The following is a 19,917-nucleotide window of genomic DNA, read 5'->3' as shown; positions in this document are numbered from 1 at the left end:
GTACCCTCTGATTACTTTTCCATAGGATGATACTTTTGTAATATTTTCTCTACAGAGAAGAGAAATCTAATTTAGTCTTCCTTCTAGCATGGCTGATTGAAATTTGTTTTTATTGTTGATGAGATGCATAAAACATGCAGCTTTGCGGCACAGACATATTTGCTCTTTGTAGTGCCTCTGTAGGTTTCTAAATGCTACCAACACAGGAAAATCGAATACATTCCATACTGTGTGATTCCTATCAAAAAAAAGAGAAAATTGTGTGCTGTATTTATAAGGCAGTATATACAATTATAAAGTATATCCCTGATAAGATAAAACTTCCACTTAATTAGGTGTTTTTGAGAATTAAATTACAGGTTTTCATTTCTGATAATTGAAAATATTTCCCTCAGACTGGCCTTTGGCTCTGTGTATTTTATTTATTTATTTATTTATATGCATCTTTATTGGAGTATAATTGCTTCACAATGCTGTGTTAGTTTCTGTCATACAACAAAGTGAATCAGCCATATGCATACGTATATCCCCATATCCCCTCCCTCTTTAGCCTCTCTCCCACCCTCCTTATCCCATCCCTCTAGGTCGTCGCAAAGCACCGAGCTGATCTCCCTGTGCTATGCAGCTGCTTCCCACTAGCTATCTATTTTACATTTGGTGGTTGTATATATATGTCGATGCTTCTCTCACTTCGCCCCAGCTTCCCCCTCCCTACCCCATGTCCTCAAGTCCATTCTCTATGTCTGCATCTTTATTCCTGCCCTGCCACTTCATCAGTTCCATTTTTTTTTTTTTTTTAGATTCCATATATACACGTTAGCATATGGTATTTGTTTTTCTCTTTCTGACTTACTTCGCTCTGTATGACAGACTCTAGGTCCATCCACCTCACTACAAATAACTCAGTTTCATTTCTTCTTATGGCTGAGTAATATTCCATCATATGTATATGCTACATCTTCTTTATCCATTCATCTGTCGATGGACACTTGGGTTGCTTCTATGTCCTGGCTATTGTAAATAGAGCTGCAATGAACATTGTGATACATGTCTCTTCTGAATTATGGTTTTCTCAGGGTATATGCCCAGTAGTGGGATTGCTGGGTCATATGGTAGTTCTATTTTTAGTTTTTTAAGGAACCTCCATACTGTTCTCCATAGTGGCTCTATCAATTTACATTCCCACCAACAGTGCAGGAGGGTTCCCTTTTCACCACACCCTCTCCAGCATTTATTGTTTCTAGATTTTTTGATAATGGCCATTCTGACTGGTGTGAGGTGATACCTCATTGTAGTTTTGATTTGCATTTCTCTAATAATTAGTGATGTTGAGCATCTTTTCATGTGCCTCTTGGCCAACTGTATGTCTTTTTTGGTGAAATGTCTATTTAGGCCTTCCGCCCATTTTTTAATTGGGTTGTTTGTTTTTTTTTGATATTGTGGCTCTGTGTATTTTAAACCTTGTTCCCCTCCAGTGCTGACACCGCATACTTCTGGGGCTGGGTACTGTAGGGCACAGTCAATTTCACATGGCCACTGGCCCTATATCTTTATGCTGAGACTTTGGGTGAGTCGGTCCAATGGAAGGAGTATTCTGGGATGGTTGGCAATAAACTACTGCAGAAGAGACTGCAAACCGCATAAATAAATCCCGCTAAATCTACACTAAATGTAGCCCTATCTCAACTTCTCCTTAGTGAGATCTGCTTCCCCACCATGCAACGTTACCTATAGTGAGAAAAGTGAGACTGAGTTGCAGTGGAAAGAAGAGTCAGTGGTCTTAACAGATTGTGGCGAAAGCATCTTACTTTCCACGTTTTACAGGAACACAAGAAAATATGCTGGGTCCCTCCCAGGAAATGGCCTTCCCAAGTAGAGGCCTGGGACTTCAACTTCCTTAGCTTCAGGGCACATCCTCCTGTGTCTGGAAGAATCTTATTATTCTGCAAAGATGTATCAAACCAAACAAAGAAACCAGCCTGTGAACAAACAGTGGCAACAATAAAACTATTGGGGATGAAATATTTGAAATAGTAAAACCATGCTTAGAAACAAACGTGATGTTACAGAAGCACCAAGTATTTTTGTTCTGCAACAGCAGGGATGTAAATACATTTTTCATGTTTGTGCTGAAAACCCTGGGATTCAAGTTATACATCATCTTATTCGTAGAGCAGCTTGCCTGTGTGAAAGTTGGCCTACAGATATGAATTTCCCATTAAATGATGTTATCAAAATGGAAAAAAATCCAAACCGCTACAGTGAAGACTGTTTTCAGCTTCATGCCAAGAAATGAGATCGAAATTCCACTCTCTGGGATACCTTAGGGCACTGAGGTCCAAAAGGACAAGAGTTTGCCAAGAGTTTTTGAGCTCAAAGAAATAAGTGGCGCATGTGTGTGAACAATTCTCTTTTTTCAGATTTGTTCAAGAACAGTTATTTAATTTTTTTTTTGGTTGCGTTGACTCTTTGCTGCTGCACACGGGCTTTCTCTTTTTGGGGCCAACAGGAGCTACTCTTCGTTGCGGTGCACGGGCTTCTCATTGCAGTGGCTTCTCTTGTTGCGGAGCACGGCCTCTAGGTGTGCAAGCTTCAGTAGTTGTGGCTCTCAGGCCCTAGAGAGCAGGCTCAGTGGTTGTGGCACACAGGCTTAGTGGCTCTGCAGCATGTGGGATCTTCCCGGACCAGGGATTGAACTCGTTTCCCCTGCATTGGCAGGTGGATTCTTAACTACTGTGCCACCGAAGTCCCAAGTTATTCAGTTTTAAAAAATGACTTATCTAAAATGTTTAATACCTGAGTGAACTTGATATAAAATTGTCAGGACTGTATGAAAGCATATCAATGCATACTGAAAAAGTAGATGGATTCTAAGCAAATATTCAACTTTGGAAAAGTGTGGATAAAATGATTAGCTAGTGGAATTTAGACATTATTATAATTTGAATACTGAGGAAGAATTAGTAAGGCTAGTAGGACAGCATCTATGAATGTTTGAGAAAACACATTATATAAAAAAAAATACTAGATATAGTATAGTTCAACTGGATTCAGAATATAGTATAGTTCAATTGGATTCAGAATCCATTCACATTAGTATAGGTTCAACATTACATTTGTTAATATAAGAAAAGGGTATTTAGAGAATGCTCAAATTGTCTGAAATTAGGTTAATGATAAAAAGGAGTTAGAGGAAAAGCAATGAATAGTTATCTGTCCTTTGTTAATATCTGACTGTGTGAATGGAGTTTCTTAGGAATGGTGACTATCATGAATTAAAAGGAATCAGCATTAAAGAGGTTCAGGGAGCCCTTTCAAGCACAAACCCTGTATTTATAAAGTTATCTTTATAGGAGCAAGCTCAAGGTTCTTACTGAAATATCTAGAATAGAGATTTTATTTGGAAGTTATATATAAATTCATATCTAATATAATCTCTATTACTTTGTATTTTATTGTTCTTATTAGAATTTTATATTGCAAAAATTTATGGATTTTTTTCCAGGAAGCTCCATATGGATAACCCCATATAGATAATCCTTTCCAGTTTATCACAGTGAGCTGTACAAATATTATCACTTTGTGCATGGACCTTGAAGGTATAAATGTAGGAAAGCGTTTCTTGGCGATGTGACCTCAGTTCCTGCTGAATTCTCAGGAGTCTCCATCTGCTTCCTCATCTGTAGAGTAAGGATAATGATGGGACCTCCCTCCTTCTATAGCTTCGAGGATGAAATGAATTAATACACAGAAAGGATTTAGCACAGAGCCTGGCACATAATAGCATGAAACATGCGCCTACAGATGTACTTTGATCTTTTCTATAATGATGCAAGCTGAGATTTTGCCTTCAATTTCTGGGCGTTTGGACAATGCAAACTATAGGTGTATTTAATGGCCTTTCACAATGCACTACTTGCTGAGGGCCAAGCCTGTACTGAACTCATTTCATATTCTTTTCACCTAGCACACTCCTTAGCAGATATCAATTGCCCAATAAACAAACATTTGATTTACGAATGAAGGAAAAAATAAAAACAGGGGTTGTCTTTAATCTAAGAAAAAATATTGGGCTATAGTCAGACATCGGCCACACACTTCTGGATGCCTAGTACATTGGTATCCAACTGACGGCTCCAGCATTTGGCTATTTTCTGGATAGTTGTGCTTCAATGGATAGGTGAGAATGATCAATATATTAAAGTCTGTGTTTGCTTCCCTCAGCGAAAGAAGTTCATCATCACAAGCAGCATCACTGGGAAAAAGCACATGTTTGTCACTGATTCAGCCAAGACCTGTAAATATTTACTGGGCCTCTGCTGTGCCCAGCATGGATTTAATGCTCGGACGAGCTCTCCCGGAGTTACAACTGGCGAGTAGACACTATCTTCTCAACCTAGAGATATTTGGCTTTGAGTTTGCTGTTGATCTCTCACCATTATTTCCTATTCATTTATAAGAGGGAGCAATATAACATAGTGGTTTCACCCTTCATACTCAGAGTGGTCTCTGCATGTGCATCACCTGAGAGCCTGCCAGGGATGCAGAACCTCAGGCCCCTGAATCAGAATCTGCATTCAAAAAAGAACCCAGGTGATCTGGATGCAGATGAAAGTTTGGGAACTCCAGGCTTGGAATGTGGAGCCTGGAGTTCAACAGACTCAGAGAGGTGCCACTTACTAGCTGGGTGACTTTGGACCGCTCACTTGCCCTCTCTGAGCCTTGGTGTCCTCAGTTGAGCAACTGGCCGTCCGGCAGGTTTGTGCTGCGCTCCAACAGGATAGTGTGTGTGCTGTTTGTAGCTCATCTAGAATGAGTGTCTGGCGTTTATGGCTCCATGTGACTAGTAATGGCAGCTCCTGCTTGTGGGGGTTTTTGTTGGGTGCCAGTCAATTCACAGGGGAGCTGTGTCACTGGCTGCTGCAGTCCTGGGACAGGGGATCAACTAGGAACCAAAATTGCTGAGCATTCGGACGTAGAACCAAATACAGAAAACAAAGGTGGCATATTATTTGCAGCAAAACCAAATAAATATATAAATATTTCTTTGAAATTGTAGGGTAGCATTTCCATGATGTTTCCAGGGAATTGGAGATAATGAATGTAAATTAATTATGGCTTACCTGCTATTGCTGAGATACAGTGTGAAACATCATCAATATCAATTTTATTGCCTCATATCAGTGAACATAAAATATTTATAAAGACGCCTTGGGCTTACTAGCAAAATTAGTCCTTCTAAGCCTGTTTTGCTCATAATATGCTATTTTCTCAAACTGCAAATTCTACCATCATAGGAGTTTGGGGGAATCTAACATTTGTGTGGCCTCCGCATACAATGCTGTTCCTGCCTCCTTCCAGGCTCAGACCACCAAGATAAGCCTCATTCTCCAAGAATAAGTTCAAGGACAACCTCCTCCTTGAAGTCCCTCCTGATTGACTGCCCCCAAACTCCCTTCCCAGGTGGAGTTGACTACTCTCTCTTTTGTGCAGACTCCGTCTTCTCACCTGTAATGTTCTGCCCCTTTTATTTGTGGATGTGTCTGCCTCCAGTTTGCAGTGGGCTGGGAGTTCCTGGTGGGCAGGGACAGTGTCCCAGTACCTTTATGGTTCCAGCATGGAACAGAGGTGTGTCAAGTGGGAGATGGTTAATACATGTTTTTTTGGATGAATGAATGGATGGATGATTAGTGTGGAAATACAATCATTCACTTAATCATTCTTCTAGATTTTAAGTTTGCTTTTCATTTTCTAACAACATAAATAATATTGCAGTAAACATCATTGGAAGAAAAATTTTCTGTATTGTGTATTATTTCTTTAAGGTAGATTTCAGTTAGATTTGGGGTACAAAGGTTGGGGCATTTTTAGGGCCCTTGCTGTTTTCCTGAGTGCCATTCCCATGCCCAGTATCATTGTGCCTGTTTTATTGCATCCTTGCTGGAATAGATATTATCATGTTTATCTTTGTTCATTTATAGGGAAAAATGATTTCTCAGTGTTGTTTCATTTGACATTTCTTTGATTGTTAAGAAGTTGGACATTTTCCAAGTGTTTCTTAGTCATTCTTCTGTGAATTGTCTCAACAAGCATATTACTCTATAGTTATATTTGGTTCCCTGGGGAGAGAGAAAAATCACCAAGCTTTTACAAGTGCATAAATTCAGGGCTAAATCAGGCAGGATCTGTCAGCATTGCAGAGTGGGACCACAGGCCTTCACTCAGCCCTTTCAGATGCATAGCAGGGGGCTGCAGGGATGCCGGTGGCCCTTCCATGAGCTTGTGGCTATGAGACTCTGCAGATCTGCAGTGGCTGCCCAGAATCTTGCCCTGGTTCCCTTTACCTTTTCCTTGGCTCCTGTACTCTTGAAACTCTGTTAACTAACCTTGGCTTCAGCCTTGCCATCTAGACTGATTTGGATATTTGTCAGCTACTTTCCTGGTGCCACAGTCAGGCTGTGAGTTCCCTGCCCCCGCCCTCCACCGGTGGACAGAAACCATTCGCTCTGCTTGACGTGCCAGTGGCATTGGGACATTCTTGGTATCCCTTCCTTCCATTCCTGAAAGGTTATCAACTCTTGGCTCTCCTACCTACCAAGCAATCCTTCCTGCACCATTTGTCCAGCCAATTGAACCCCACTAAGCTAAGGTCTAATAATGATAACAGTACTTCCCACCAACCCCACCAGCCACAGGAGGCCCCCTGCTTCATGCTGAATGCCTGATGCTAAGTGCTTGACATCCAGACTCTCATTCCCTGACCTCACTGTGTGACCTGTCCTGTTAACAGAGCATCCTCCCCAGTGCCCTGTTGTTCTCCAGCTTCTTGCAGGGACAAAGCCCTGCTCAGAACCCAGGGCTGTGATGCTCTCATTCGTCTGCTACCTTCTGGGAGCCCTCCTCCCCCAGGGGGAAGCCCCTTCTTCCTGCACCTCCAACCTCTATATGAAGGCTCCCTTGAAACCCATAAAACTTCTCTGAGCCTCTCCCTGTCACCACTTTCTTTCCCTGAAATGTCCCCTTATGGGTATTAATATACACCACAATTAAAGCTAAGATCACTGTCCCTTTAGACCTTAGCGATCAGAGGGCTGGGCATGCTTCAGATGAATCTCCTGTGCTACTGTTTGTATCTCCATGTCCTCTGTACGTCCGTTTTCTGGTGTGGACTGTGGAGTCAGCCGAGTGTGAGCCCTGCTCTACCACCTACAAGCCCGGGGACCTTGAGCAAATTGTTAACTCTCTCTTAGCCTCACTTTTCCTCATCTATAAAATGGGTATAATAATATCTACCCCACAGGGTTATTGTGAGGATTAAATGAGACAATGCAGATAACATGCTTACCACTGGGCCTGGCATACAATAAGCATGCAGGATGTGTGAACTGCTGGTGTGGATGTTACAGTCATTGCTGCTATGTGTCTGAACAGGTCCAAGCTCTGGAGTCAGATACTGGACAATTTCTGCAAAAGCTGCAGGTCATATTCAAATTGCTTTTAGTCCTCCTTTCTTCCTTGCCTACTGTATGTGAATGATGGTACCTAATGCCTCCTAGACACAGAACGTTCTCAAAAAGTATTTTTTAAAGGCTACCTTTTCAGTGGGCACAGTCCCGACAATGAACCAGGCACCGTTGTAGGAAAGGGGGGTGTCTGCTTGAGGAAATAAATGCTCTCAGTGGAGGCACTTCACTGTGCTTTAGATATGCACACACACACAAGCACACGCACACAAACACACGTACAGCTGGAGCCATACAAATGCCGTGTGCCCGAGCATTCTTTCCTTCTTGGTTTTAACAGAGAACAGATGGTCGGAACACAGTCATCATTTTCTTTTTTCAAAATACAAACTGGGCTTCGTATAAATCCTAGTTAATTTAAGGAATCTATCTATCAAATCCAGTTTCCTATGAATGACGTGAGGAGTGAAGTGGTGAGAGCCACTCATATTCCCGGGCTCATTAGAATCATTTATTACCTCTTTCTGCAGGAAGGGGGGAAGGAAAGTGTGAAAGCTGGGAGACAACACATCTGATCCGTATTCATATTTCAGAAAATCGGATCTTAAATATTATTACCAAGGAAACTAAGCCGTGTAGAGATGAAAGATTACATTCCACAGGGCAGAGCGTAATCTTGGGAGCTCAGGTAGTTTGCAGACCTATTTGTTAAAACAACGTTTGGAGGATGATTTGTAAAGGCAGCGAGCAGAGCGGATGACAGCGGTTAATTTTATACAAGGCTCTGCTGGTGCTGTGACACTGCCGTGAACCATGGCTCCAAGGCCTGTCAGCTGCCAGGGGGTGGAGGGCATCTTGTTTCCTCCTTCCTGTGTGTCTTGAGTTTCCTTTCCTTAGTCAGTGCTAATTAGGCAGACGTGGCATTCTCAGGGCTAATCATAGGATAGCTCCACGAGCTAGCATGAGGAAAAATAAGCCCCTCCGTGCAGACAAAGAAAAGCCAGGACAGAACCTGGGGCCTGTGATGTGTGGCTGCCAGAAGAGCGATGGGGCCAGCGTCATTCTTGTGAGTATTTATGTTTATCTGTTTCTCCCACATTGCAGACTATGATAAGTGTGTGCAAATGGCCAATCTGAGTCTTGCACATCTGGCCCAGTCCAAGCCGCTCACTTGGATTCAGAGACTGTCGTGCTCAGAAAATGCGCTGTTTGTACCCGGGCTGGAGAGTGCGGCAGGAGGCCTGCTGCACAGGTCACTGGATAACTTCACTGTGGACACCAGCAAGGGGACCAGGGCGCAAGGACTCAGAGGCAGGTGGGTTTGACATATCTGTTCTCTGGGCCCAAAGCATCATGTACTTGGTGCTCTGGAGTAATTCATACATGAAGACATTGTTTAAAGGATGTCAGATGTCTAAGGGAAGTATGCATTCATTGGGTAATTATCAACTAAATCCACAGAGATTTCCCAAAGGGCAGTTATGGGCCAGATCTATGCTAGACACGGGACAGACATCCCGTGTCTCCCTGCTGCGTTGCTCTATCTTTTGGTGGAGAAAGAGCTAGGTGATGATACAAAATTGAAGGGGACAAAATAAACAAGTTGCAATAGCCTGTTTAGCCAGGTACTGTTCTAAGGACTGTACCCATCAACTACTTTAGCCCTCACAACCCTGTGAAGTACTTTCTGTTTTCTCCCAATGTGAGACTTGAACACACACAGCTGGCCCCGGAGTCTGTACTCCTAAGCTCTACATTGCCGCTGCTTTCTCTTTTGATGGATTGCTTGCAATTTAATTTGCAAGGGAAATAATGAGCTTATCAACACAACTTCACATTATAACATAATGATCCATAAATTTTAAAATAGCCTCGAAGTTGGATTGCACTTACATTACAAGTTCTATAAATAGCACAGATTCGCAGGCAGCACAGGACCAATGAAGGGGGCTGTGGGAGGGAGCTGTTTTTTGGAATGAGTTATACATCTGCTTCAGCAAGAGGGTATGGGTGATTGATTTGAATTGCAATGCATATATTATATCTTAAAGTAATTCTTAGAAAATTACTGCTCCAGATTCTGTTGATGCAAATATGCATCACCACGCACTGCAATCTAAGTCAATAATGATGAAGCAAAACTATCTATCATTGTTACCATGTAACAAACAACTCCAAAGCATAGTGACTTAAAACAACACGCATTTGGTTATTCTGTTTCACGATTTTCTGTGTTACAAATTTAGGCAGGGCTTGGCTGGGCGATTCTTCTGCTTCTCTTGAGGGTACTCATCAGGACTGGTCTGGAGGCTCCAGGACTGTGTTGTGCATGTGCCCAGGCCCTCAGTGGGGATGGCTGGGATGGTGAGCTCAGCTGGGCCCTCCTCAATCCCAGTGTGGTCTCAGGCCCTCTCCATGTGGTGCCTCCATGTGGAAGGTAGTGAGGCTTCTATGTGGCAGCTCAGGGCTCCAAGGGCCCAAGGCGAGCTGCCGGTCTCCTAAGAGGCTGGGCCTGGAGCTGGCACAGGGTCACTTCTGCCATACTCTCTTGGTCAAAGCAGTCACATGTCAGCACAGATTCAGGGGCAGCAGAAACAGACCCCACCTCCTGATGTAGGAGTGTGTCAAAGCATATGTGCCCATCTTTAATCTATCATTCAAACTGATAGTACTTTACAGCACTTTATAGATTAAAAGCCTGAAGAAGCCATGACTGACTCAAGGGCACCTTGAGAATGTGTTGACTGCAAAGCACCCTTCCGGTGACCTGCCAGTGGGCACGCACAGGAGGGGATTGGCAGCACTGCATGGCAGCCAGCCTTCTCAGTAGGAAGCTGAACTGGAGTCCTCAGTAATCTCTGGTTCTCCTCTAATTTTAGTTTATGAATGCCAGACTTTCACAACCCTTAGTAACTCACATCAGAGGTTATGGGTCACCTTCCATGAAAAGGGAAATCTAGGGTCTCTGGCCATCTGGAAGATCCCCAGAAGCACAGCCCAAGACAGTGACTTGGGTGCGGGTGTTTTTGTGGAGGTGATGCCGAGAAGCAGAAGTGAGCAGGGTAAGTGAGACAGGGAAGGAGGGAAAGTGAAAAGAAAGGGGGCAGTGTCATCAAGATAGCTGCTGTGGGCAGCCAGGGCTTAATTCCATGAGAAGTGCACAGAAGTCCTCCCAGAATTGTCTGTCTGAAGGACCAGGGAGTGGACACTTGTGCATCGGCTCCCATCCCGCTCTGGTGCAAGCTTGTCTGTGGGAGGTATGAACTCTCCTATACTGTTTGGTAAGGTGGGGGGATAGAGGGGGTGGGTGAGATGCCCAAGACGTTCAAGAAGCTCTAGGGCAGAAAGAGGACTGCATCTGAGGCAGGATCAGCATGAGCTGAGCCTGAGCTCATGTGGAACTGCCCACCACTGCTCTGGCCGGTCTGAGGTGGGACAAGGGCTGCACCCATCCGGCTCTGTCATCCCTGTGCATGGATGAGAAGTGCATCATCCTTGCTGTGGCTGGTGCAAAGATCACCCAGCCCAGGGTCCCCTTCAAGCAGAGTGCTGGAACAAGCCAAATGCCATGGAAATCCACCTACACCTACTCAGCTGTCTGCTGCGTGTGATGTTGCGCTAGTTGTTTATAACACCCGTGCCTCTCTTTCCTCCTTTGTCTAGTGGTGGGAGCAGTGGTGCCCACCCCACTGGATGGCTGTGGGAGTTAAATGGTGTTATAGAACCCTGAAGATGGGGTGAGTCTGTGATGAGTGTCCTAATGTTGGTGCCCTTCCCCTAGTCTCTAGGGGAGAAGGTAGGAACACAAACCCTCTTAAAGGGGATAGAATGGTTAAATGTTTAAGGCAGACACAGATACAGCTTTATCGCTCCCCCGAGAGATGAGGTGATTTCCAAGTAAGGGGACAGAGGAGGGCTGCATGGGGGAGGTGACAGCAGGTCTTGACCAACAGTGGGTTTGGGTACAGTGAGAAGGAGGGGAGATAGGCAGGAATGCCATGAGCGAAGGCCCAGTTCCTCTTGCTACAAAAATTGGTTGAGTGCCTGCTGTGTGCCAGCCCCGAGCTATGCACTGAGGGCTCAGCAGTGAGCAGGACAGACCCAGCCCCTGCCTCATGGCGCTCACAGAGGTGATAAGCAGAGGGCCCGTGTGGCAGGAGCAGGTAGTGCTGTTGACCAGCGGGCCAGAGCCAGGACGGGAGGGATGGGATGGCATGCAGACACTGACACTCAAGAGGTGGGACCCCGTTCCCAGCGTCAAGCCTGAGGAGCTGTGTGCTCAGCACTGCTTAGAATGGGGATGCCATCAGGGTGCCAACCCTGACATACGATCCCTGCCCCACCTACTTCACGGCACCTTTTCTGTGAGCCTTTCCTGACTGCCCTGGCCAGCACCACTGGCTCGCCTTCAAGCAGCCGACCCCAGGGCCCCTCCACCCTGACATCCACATGCATCTATCTGTCCTGTAAATGGGGAACTTCCAGAGGAGAGTAACGCGCCTGTCTCCTCCTCAGCTCTGAGGCCAGCATGCGGAGACTTCCGGTAAATGGCATTATTTTCTTTAGGTTTGCATTTTTAAAAGCTTATTTTAATTGTGGTAAAATATACATAACATAAAAGTCACCATTTTAAACATTTTTAAGTGGACAGTGCAGTACTGTTAAGTATATTCTCATTGTTGTGCAGCCAGAATTCTTCTCATCTTGCCAAACTGAACCTATGACCATTAAAAGACAAGTCCCCATCCCTCCCTCCCTGAGAACCTGGTAACCATCATTCTACTTTCTGTTTCTATGAATTTGACTATTTTAAGGACCTCACTCTACCGTAGAAATGGAATCACACAGTGTTAGTCTTTTTGTGATTTGCAGTACATGCTGCTTTTTATCCTTTTTAAACAATAGACTTGCACGTGTGACTTGGATCACATGGGCTGTGGCAGCCTGAGGCAGAAAATCCCTTCCTTTCTCCAAAGGCCCTCCCATGTGGCCTTTCTCGGCCCCTCTAGGACTGCTGGGGTATCTCCTTCTTTGAAACCCAGGAGTGCTCTGCCAAAGCCTCTCCCTGGGCACTTAGGTCAGCTCTAGATGGCATGAAAGGCACCCATCCCGCAACTTGCAGGGCTGGGAGCTCCCAGAAGGCAGAGCCCATGTCTGATTCACCTTTACCCTCAGTCCCTTGCCAGCCCAGGGCTTGACATCTAGTAGGGTCTCAGTCAACTTGGGTTGAACTTGCTGAAATGCACAGTATAAACAGGAGCCGAGTCAGAGTGAGGCCTCCTCCCTAATCTCTGAAGAATGGCCTTGTGCTTGTCCCTCGCCCTACACCTGCCTTCTCTCCCCCCTCGCTCCTCTTCTTCCCTTTCTAGCTCTGGCCCCTTGAACAGCGCTAGGCTCTGTGCCTGGAGCACCTGGCATCACTGATCCCAGGTTGCAGTGAGAGGTGCGGTGGCAGCATCCATCCCTGCCTTGGGCCGGCCGCCTAAAGCAGTGGGGCAGGTGTGGGCTCCCTGAGGTTGTGGCCAACCTGGGTGATGAAGGGCTGATGGATCTGTTCAGATGGTTGACCTCCTGGCCTTCCTTCTTCAGGTGAGGCCCAGTGCTGGCTTTTTCCAGGGCTCTAAGTCCTGTGGCTTTGCCTCTATTCTTTCTGCTCACTCTGTACTTTGTTCATCCCTGAATGTAGCTTATCTTGAGCAAAGCTGACCCTGTGGGTAGGGCAGGGTCCCCACTTAATTCATTATTCTTCTAGGGCCTAGAACATCCTTTGTTTGATAGAATGCTGGCTTGGCAAAGCCAACTGAATGCCGGCATGAAAGATTCTTGTTTTCAGCTCAGTATTACTAGGGGGTAGCCAACTCCAGTATCTGCAAGGATCAAGCAGGTAAGTTACTGTGTGAAGCCCTCAGGGGCCATCACAGTGGCAGTGATGGAACATGGCTGGCCCAGCTAAAAAAGCAAACAACAGAAAAATCAGGACCCACTAAAAACATCAGTGCTTTATACTTACTACCTCATTTTGGGACCATCACAAGTCTAGGAAATAGGAATATTCTTATTTTCTGGTTAAGGAAATGGAGGTTTTGAAGGGCTGCTTATCAACTCAAAGGAGGGATAGTGGGAGGTTCATAGGGGGCCTGGGTGACTCTAGGGTCCCCTCTAAGATAGAAAGCCCCCAAAGCCATTCTTTCCAGTGTACTTCTGATAACCAGATCAGCCCTTGATGGGGTCTGCCTATGGATCTGTTGATTGATGAGCATGGGGCCACCACCCATACTCAGAATGGCAGGAAGTTGCCTTCTAGGGGCATCTTACCTCATCTTGTTGACTTTCCCTGCAGGCCCTGCCCTGGCCACGAGCAGCTGGAGCACATCTGTTTGACCCAGAAGCCAACGACTTGTGACCCTCTCTCTGGACTGCCTGCTCAGAGCACACGCACAGGTATGGGCCAAGCCATGGGCTTGGGGTAAAGGAAACCTTACACGTGACTCTTGCTTTCAATCTTTTGCCACTACTTCATTTTGCTTCCCCAATAATGTTCACAATCTTTTTGCTTTTCCATTAATCTCAAAACTACTTATGTAGAAGGTGAAAGATTTATTCGATCTGAAGAGAAACCAGAGTATTCTGTCATACAGAGTGAAGTAAGTCAGAAAGAGAAAAACAAATACTGTATGCTAACACATATATATGGAATCTAAAAAAAAAAAAAGGCTCTGAAGAACCTCGGGGCAGGACAGGAATAAAGACACAGACGTAGAGAATGGACCTGAGGACACGGGGAGGGGGAAGGGTAAGCTGGGACGAAGTGAGAGAGTGGCATGGAGATATATACACTACCAAATGTAAAATAGATAGCTAGTGGGAAGCAGCCACATAGCACAGGGAGATCAGCTCGGTGCTTTGTTTCCACCTAGAAGGGTGGGATAGGTAGGGTAGGAGGGAGACGCAAGAGGGAGGAGATATGGGGATATATGTATATGTATAGCTGATTCACTTTGTTATACAGCAGAAACTAACACACCATTGTAAAGCAATTATACTCCAATAAAGATGTTAAAAAAAAAACACAAAAAACTACTTATGGTTGGGAAAAGCCCATGCTGTCCACCTTTGGCTTGGGCTGAGCACATAGATCCTAAATGTGTTAGCACTGGTGAAGATTCCCAGCGCTCTAGTCCAGCGTGAGGAATACCTGCTGTGGAGGGGCGTGGCTGGAAAAATGTATCATTCATTTTCTTTACAACTCTTCATGTGGGCTCAGAATATCATCTCCCACTACTCACCCGAAAACGTGTACAGGGCAGGCGGCATTCCCCTCTGTCATATATCCTCCAGGCAGGTCCCCAGTGGGACATAAAGACAAAGAGATTCCTGAGCTAGAGAAGATATTTATATTTGATGAGCATTAAGCCTGGGATTGGATCTGGAATACCACCAGGTGGCTCTTCACCATGAACTGTGTACAGGTCCCACCATGGTCCCTTGGGGGAGGGAGCGATGTGGAAAACGCTGGGTGGCGGGTCACTCTTTGGGGATTTTTCCACGTGCTCTGTGGTTGGCATTGGATTGCTCGTCAGGGCTCTGCCTTGGGTCCCCTCCAAGACCCAAGCTGGGGGAAACCTGCGCTGGGCTGCAGGGCCATATCACCCCCTACTGTTAGGGGCCCAAGAGGGGAAGGCTTTGCTGTCTCATCTCTGTGCTCCAACTTTAGTTTCAGTTTTCACTGCCAGCAAGGTCATCTCAGCTTGGATTCTGTCTTGTCCCAAGACCAATGCAGAAAAAAAAATAGCTGTAGTAAGTCATGCAGAGCAAGCACCATGGCCCACCCTACCTTTGCCTCTGCTCTTGATGAGCCAACACTGACCCGGTGAGGCTAATCAGAAGTATGTGTTCACAAATGAACCTATCTACAAAATAGAAACAGACTCACAGACGTAGAGAACAGACTTGTGGTTGCCAAGGGGGAGGGGGTTGGGGGAAGGATGGATTGGGAGTTTGGGATTAGCAGATGCAAACTATTATATATAGGATGGATAAACAGCAAGGTCCTATTGTATAGCACAGGGAACTATATTCAATATCCTGTGATAAACCATAATGGAAAAGAATATGAAAAAAATGTATATATATGTATAACTGAACCACTTTGCTGTATAGCAGAAATTAACACAACATTGTAGATCAACTATACTTCAGTAAAATAAATTTTTAAAACTTATTAAAAAAAAAGTATGTGTTCAGCCATCCATGCCCAGCATTGTGCGTGTGTGTGAAATAGTGTTCACACCTTTTGTATTAGGTCTCTGATAATTTGGGGGAAAAGCGCAATGTGGGGCTTTGTTTCCACTTCCAGGGCCACAAAATAAGAGAAGGAGCTTTACAGCCGAACCAGACCGAGAAATTGTGTGTGTGACACTGAGCCGGGATCCACGCCGTGGTTTTGGTAAGAGGGCTCCTGGCAGGGGGGACCCAGTCTTTCCCTCTGGGCAGAGGGGAGGTGTGTGCCATCTTCCCTTTAGACTTTTCTACTCCCTTTTCCTGCCTGTCCTCTCCCAATTTGCCTTTTTCAGTGATCACTTCTTTTTCTTCCCTTTGAATGTCCCTAACCAGCAATGGGATGTTGGGGTCAAAGTTTCCTTTTAGGCCTGATCAGGTTTTGGGGTGCAGATCTTGAAAATCTAAGTACAAGATAGAAAAAGACTTTTCCGTCTAATACCACGTAATAACCTTTCTCTATTATATTTAGATTCTTAGGGATGGGGAAGAGTAGTCAATCTTTTTCACCTCTTACTATTTACCACATTCGAAGACCCTTAAGAACACATAAGAAACAAGGCACTGAGAGAAGTTACTTGATTAAAAATCATCTTTTTTTTCCAATCTGATTATGTATTGGAACAAAATCCATGCACTTTGGTGGGCTGTGTTCCTAGCTGTAGTTGTGCTTATGAATGAGGGACAATCCACTTTTCTCCATGCGTCATGGCAGAGTAGAAAGAGCTGTTGGAGGATCAGAGGACCTAGGTACAAATATCAGCATTGCTACTTAGTAGCTGTGTGATCTCAAGCAAATAACCTAACCCCTCTGAGCTGCAAAAATCATTAAGTATCATCTTCTTTCATATAATTGGATTATAGGTTTTGTCATTAATGAGGGAGAAGACGTAGGCAAAGTTGATCCTGGCATCTTTATATCTTCTATTATACCTGGGGGACCAGCTGAAAAAGCTAAAAAGATCAAACCAGGTATGTCTTTTTTGATTGCCAGAGATGCTGCTTTAAGGAACTGCTCTTTCTCATTTCCTTGATGGGATTATTGAGATGTCTTATTTTTCCAGGAGGGCAGATACTAGCCTTGAATCACATCAGTCTGGATGGCTTCACATTCGACATGGCTGTTAGAATGATTCAGAATTCTCCTGACAACATAGAGTTAATCATTTCTCAGTCAAAAGGTATGTCTTAACCCACTTTCAGAAGCTGGAGAGCCTCCTTTATTTTCAGAAGTACATTTTTACCACAGAGTACTGGGGCTTTAAGTCCGTGTAGGTCTTTTGTATTACCTCTCTCGTGGTAGTGGCTTTTGCACAAATCAATAAACTCTGCAATTTCAGGGGCAGAATGGGCTCTACCATTGCTTGTCCTGCTGAATGGGAGAAGCCTACTCTAGTTCTTTATTAGATGCAGCTATTGTGTGTTTTTCTGCCACTCTTCTCGCATGACAGGGAGGATATTCTTTCTATCACCCAAGTCCTTATTGAAAGTAGCTACTGCAGTAATTCTACATATTTGGGGCTTAGTCGTGGAATCCAGTGGGAAGGAGACAGGGGGCTGTTCTTGAAGCTGAAGAACATAACAAGCATTCTGTTCTAATTTGGTTAGGACTCAGCATGTTAGAGATCAACCAAAAGAGTAAAGGTTTTTTTTTTTTTTAAAGATGATTTTATTCATCCTTTAGATAACTATCCAACAATTGCCTATACTGAAGAATAATATGACTATGTTTATTTGGGTCAGGTTTGGGGTGGTAATGGGGGGATGTTAACATCCCTTTCCCTCCCAGTTACCTGGGCTCCCCACAGCTTTTTGGTTGGATGATCCTGCCATTTTCCAGCAGACTGCCTACAAAGCCAGGCCCACACTCTAGGAGCTTTGTACAATTTCCTCTCATGTACAGAAATGCTTCATGTCACACCAGCCAGCATTTTCTGGGTCCTAAATGTAGTCACCCCCTTGGCCTTGCCCTCTGAAAACCACATGCCCTCTCTCACTCTTGCACATGTACACACCATCACCAGATGGCTTTCAAGGTGCTGCATCTGCCCTTCGTCCAGAAGCTGTGGGGGGATGGGGGGGTGGCAAAACTGGGGCCTTAGCCATGTGCCTTTCATCCTGTGCTTGGACCTGACCCAGGGGCCGGCCCGGCCCTTCCACAGCACCCGCCCCAGCTCACTGCTCTGTTGGATTTCCTACACTGTCACTGTTCTTCCCACAATGTTTTAGCTGTCCTTGCATTTCCCTCCATACTTTGCACAGGAAAGGACAGAGGGGAGCGATCAAACCATCCTATTTTAAAAATCAGGAAACATAATGCAGCTGAGCTGGGATCAATTCAGTGTCAAGGATGGCCTGCTGGGGTGGGGATGTCCAAAACTGGCACCCAAAGTCTGTGAGGCTCCAACCTCACTTTAGAGTTTCAGATGATGGAGTACTCACAGTGCCTGTGAATTGCGTGTCCTCTCACCCTGGAGTCCCTGTCACCTGTTGGTAACTCTGCCTGGTCACAGTTGGGGTTCCTCGAAACAGCTGCCACCTTTGTTGGAGGAAGATGCTTCCATAGTGACTCTGGCTGGTCACTGTGGGCAGAGGCTTGATCGCCGTGAGTTTCTATCTGGTTGGGCTGCTGTTGGGGCATGTGCTCTAGACTGGAGATCAAAGACAAGACAGAGAGCCTTCCCATCAGGAGCAGACATCACCCTCCACTACAGATTGAGTTTTAATTACCTGCAGAAGTTCTAGCTTGTATTTCCGTTAGGCAAGACATACATTGCACAGCTTGACGTTTTAATCCAGTCATAAGTCTTGTTCTTGTCTCTTGTGGAGGGTGTGGAAGAAAATAAACAGATGCTTACAACATTGCTAGAAGGACAATGACAGTAGAATAGCTAGTGAGAAGCAGCCGCATAGCGCAGGGAGATCAGCTCGGTGCTTTGTGACCACCTAGAGGGGTGGGATAGGGAGGGTGGGAGGGAGATACAAGAGGGATGGGATATGAGGATATATGTATACGTATAGCTGATTCACTGTTATACAGCAGAAACTAACACACCATTGTAAAGCAATTATACTCCAATAAAGATGTTAAAAAAAAAAAAAGAAATTGCCAGGAATAAGGCATCACTGAACAATGGCCCTCCACTCTCTACTGAATACCTTTAGGCTTGAACAACTTCTAATCTGATTCATTAAATTAAGTCTATCCACTGTGTGAGTTGAGCATTTTCCTGAGTACTAATGAGTCTGTATCAAAAGTTGTAAACTTACTTGTGTGTCTATATATCCAGATGTAAAGAAAATCTAACTGTGTTCCTTCCTCCCATATAGGTTTGTTAAATAGCTGATATTAACATATGCATGGTAAATAGCTGACATTAACATATGCACGGTAAATACATGTATTGAGGCTCTTAGTACTATGTACTAAGCTGTAATCTCTTTCTCTCTCTCTCTCTACATGTATAAACATCTCTCTATATTTAATTTCTAAGCCTCACCAACCCTACGAAGTAGTTGAGATTATCTCTATTTTAGATATGAGGAAATTGAGGTCCAAAAATGTGAATTACCTTGCCCAAGGTTTTACCTAGTGATTCCTGACCTCATGTTCTTTCCTCTGCTCTGTGCCAGCTCAAGGGTCAGACATGGGGTAAATGGGAATCAGTGGCCCAGTCTTCACCCAAAGGGAGTCCACCATCTGGTTAGTACCAAGTTCCCCCCAAAGAACCAGACACGGTGAACTTTGGATCACAGGGTGATTACAGGTGTGCTCAGCAGGGACTCTGGAAGAGGCTGGCTTTAAGAGCAACATGCTGGTTGTGGGGTTTTGGCCAAGATTTAATCCTTTTGACTCTGCTTTCTTATGTTTGAACTGGGATCACACCTTCCTGGTGGGTATGTTGAAAACATGGAAAGATACGTATATGTATATGTGTATGTGTGTGTGTGTGTGTGTGTGTGTGTGTGTGTGTGTGGTGCCCATAATGTGGCAAGAGCTTAAAAAGGGGGAACTGCCATTATAACTGTCCGTTGCTCCTGTGTTTTCATAATTGGGTCACACAAGCTCTATTTAACTTTCAAGAACACATCCAGAATCTTCCCTTCCTCTCTTCTAAATGCATCATCTCTCATGAGGTGCTAAACTCACATGGCTCCCAGCAGCTATAAAAGGTCT

At 44.8% G+C, this 19,917-nt stretch overlaps 1 protein-coding gene across 1 annotated transcript in view; it reads left to right on the top strand.

Annotated features, from left to right (window-relative positions):
* The window catches only part of LOC137767163 (FERM and PDZ domain-containing protein 2-like), a 61,564-nt gene that overhangs the window by 35,965 nt on the left and 5,682 nt on the right, over nucleotides 1-19,917 (top strand). Inside the window, exons 14-20 of the mRNA XM_068547891.1 lie at nucleotides 4,225-4,372; nucleotides 6,106-6,114; nucleotides 8,568-8,778; nucleotides 13,804-13,904; nucleotides 15,820-15,909; nucleotides 16,605-16,712; nucleotides 16,805-16,921. Of these exons, the coding sequence (XP_068403992.1) occupies nucleotides 4,225-4,372; nucleotides 6,106-6,114; nucleotides 8,568-8,778; nucleotides 13,804-13,904; nucleotides 15,820-15,909; nucleotides 16,605-16,712; nucleotides 16,805-16,921 (784 nt within the window). The remainder of the gene's footprint in view (nucleotides 1-4,224; nucleotides 4,373-6,105; nucleotides 6,115-8,567; nucleotides 8,779-13,803; nucleotides 13,905-15,819; nucleotides 15,910-16,604; nucleotides 16,713-16,804; nucleotides 16,922-19,917) is intronic.

The sequence above is a fragment of the Eschrichtius robustus genome, chromosome 7 (genome assembly GCF_028021215.1).
Source record: "Eschrichtius robustus isolate mEscRob2 chromosome 7, mEscRob2.pri, whole genome shotgun sequence".
NCBI classification, from domain to species: domain Eukaryota; kingdom Metazoa; phylum Chordata; class Mammalia; order Artiodactyla; family Eschrichtiidae; genus Eschrichtius; species Eschrichtius robustus.
The sequence above is the reverse complement of the archived record's forward strand: the minus strand, read 5'-3'. Positions and strand labels throughout refer to the sequence as shown.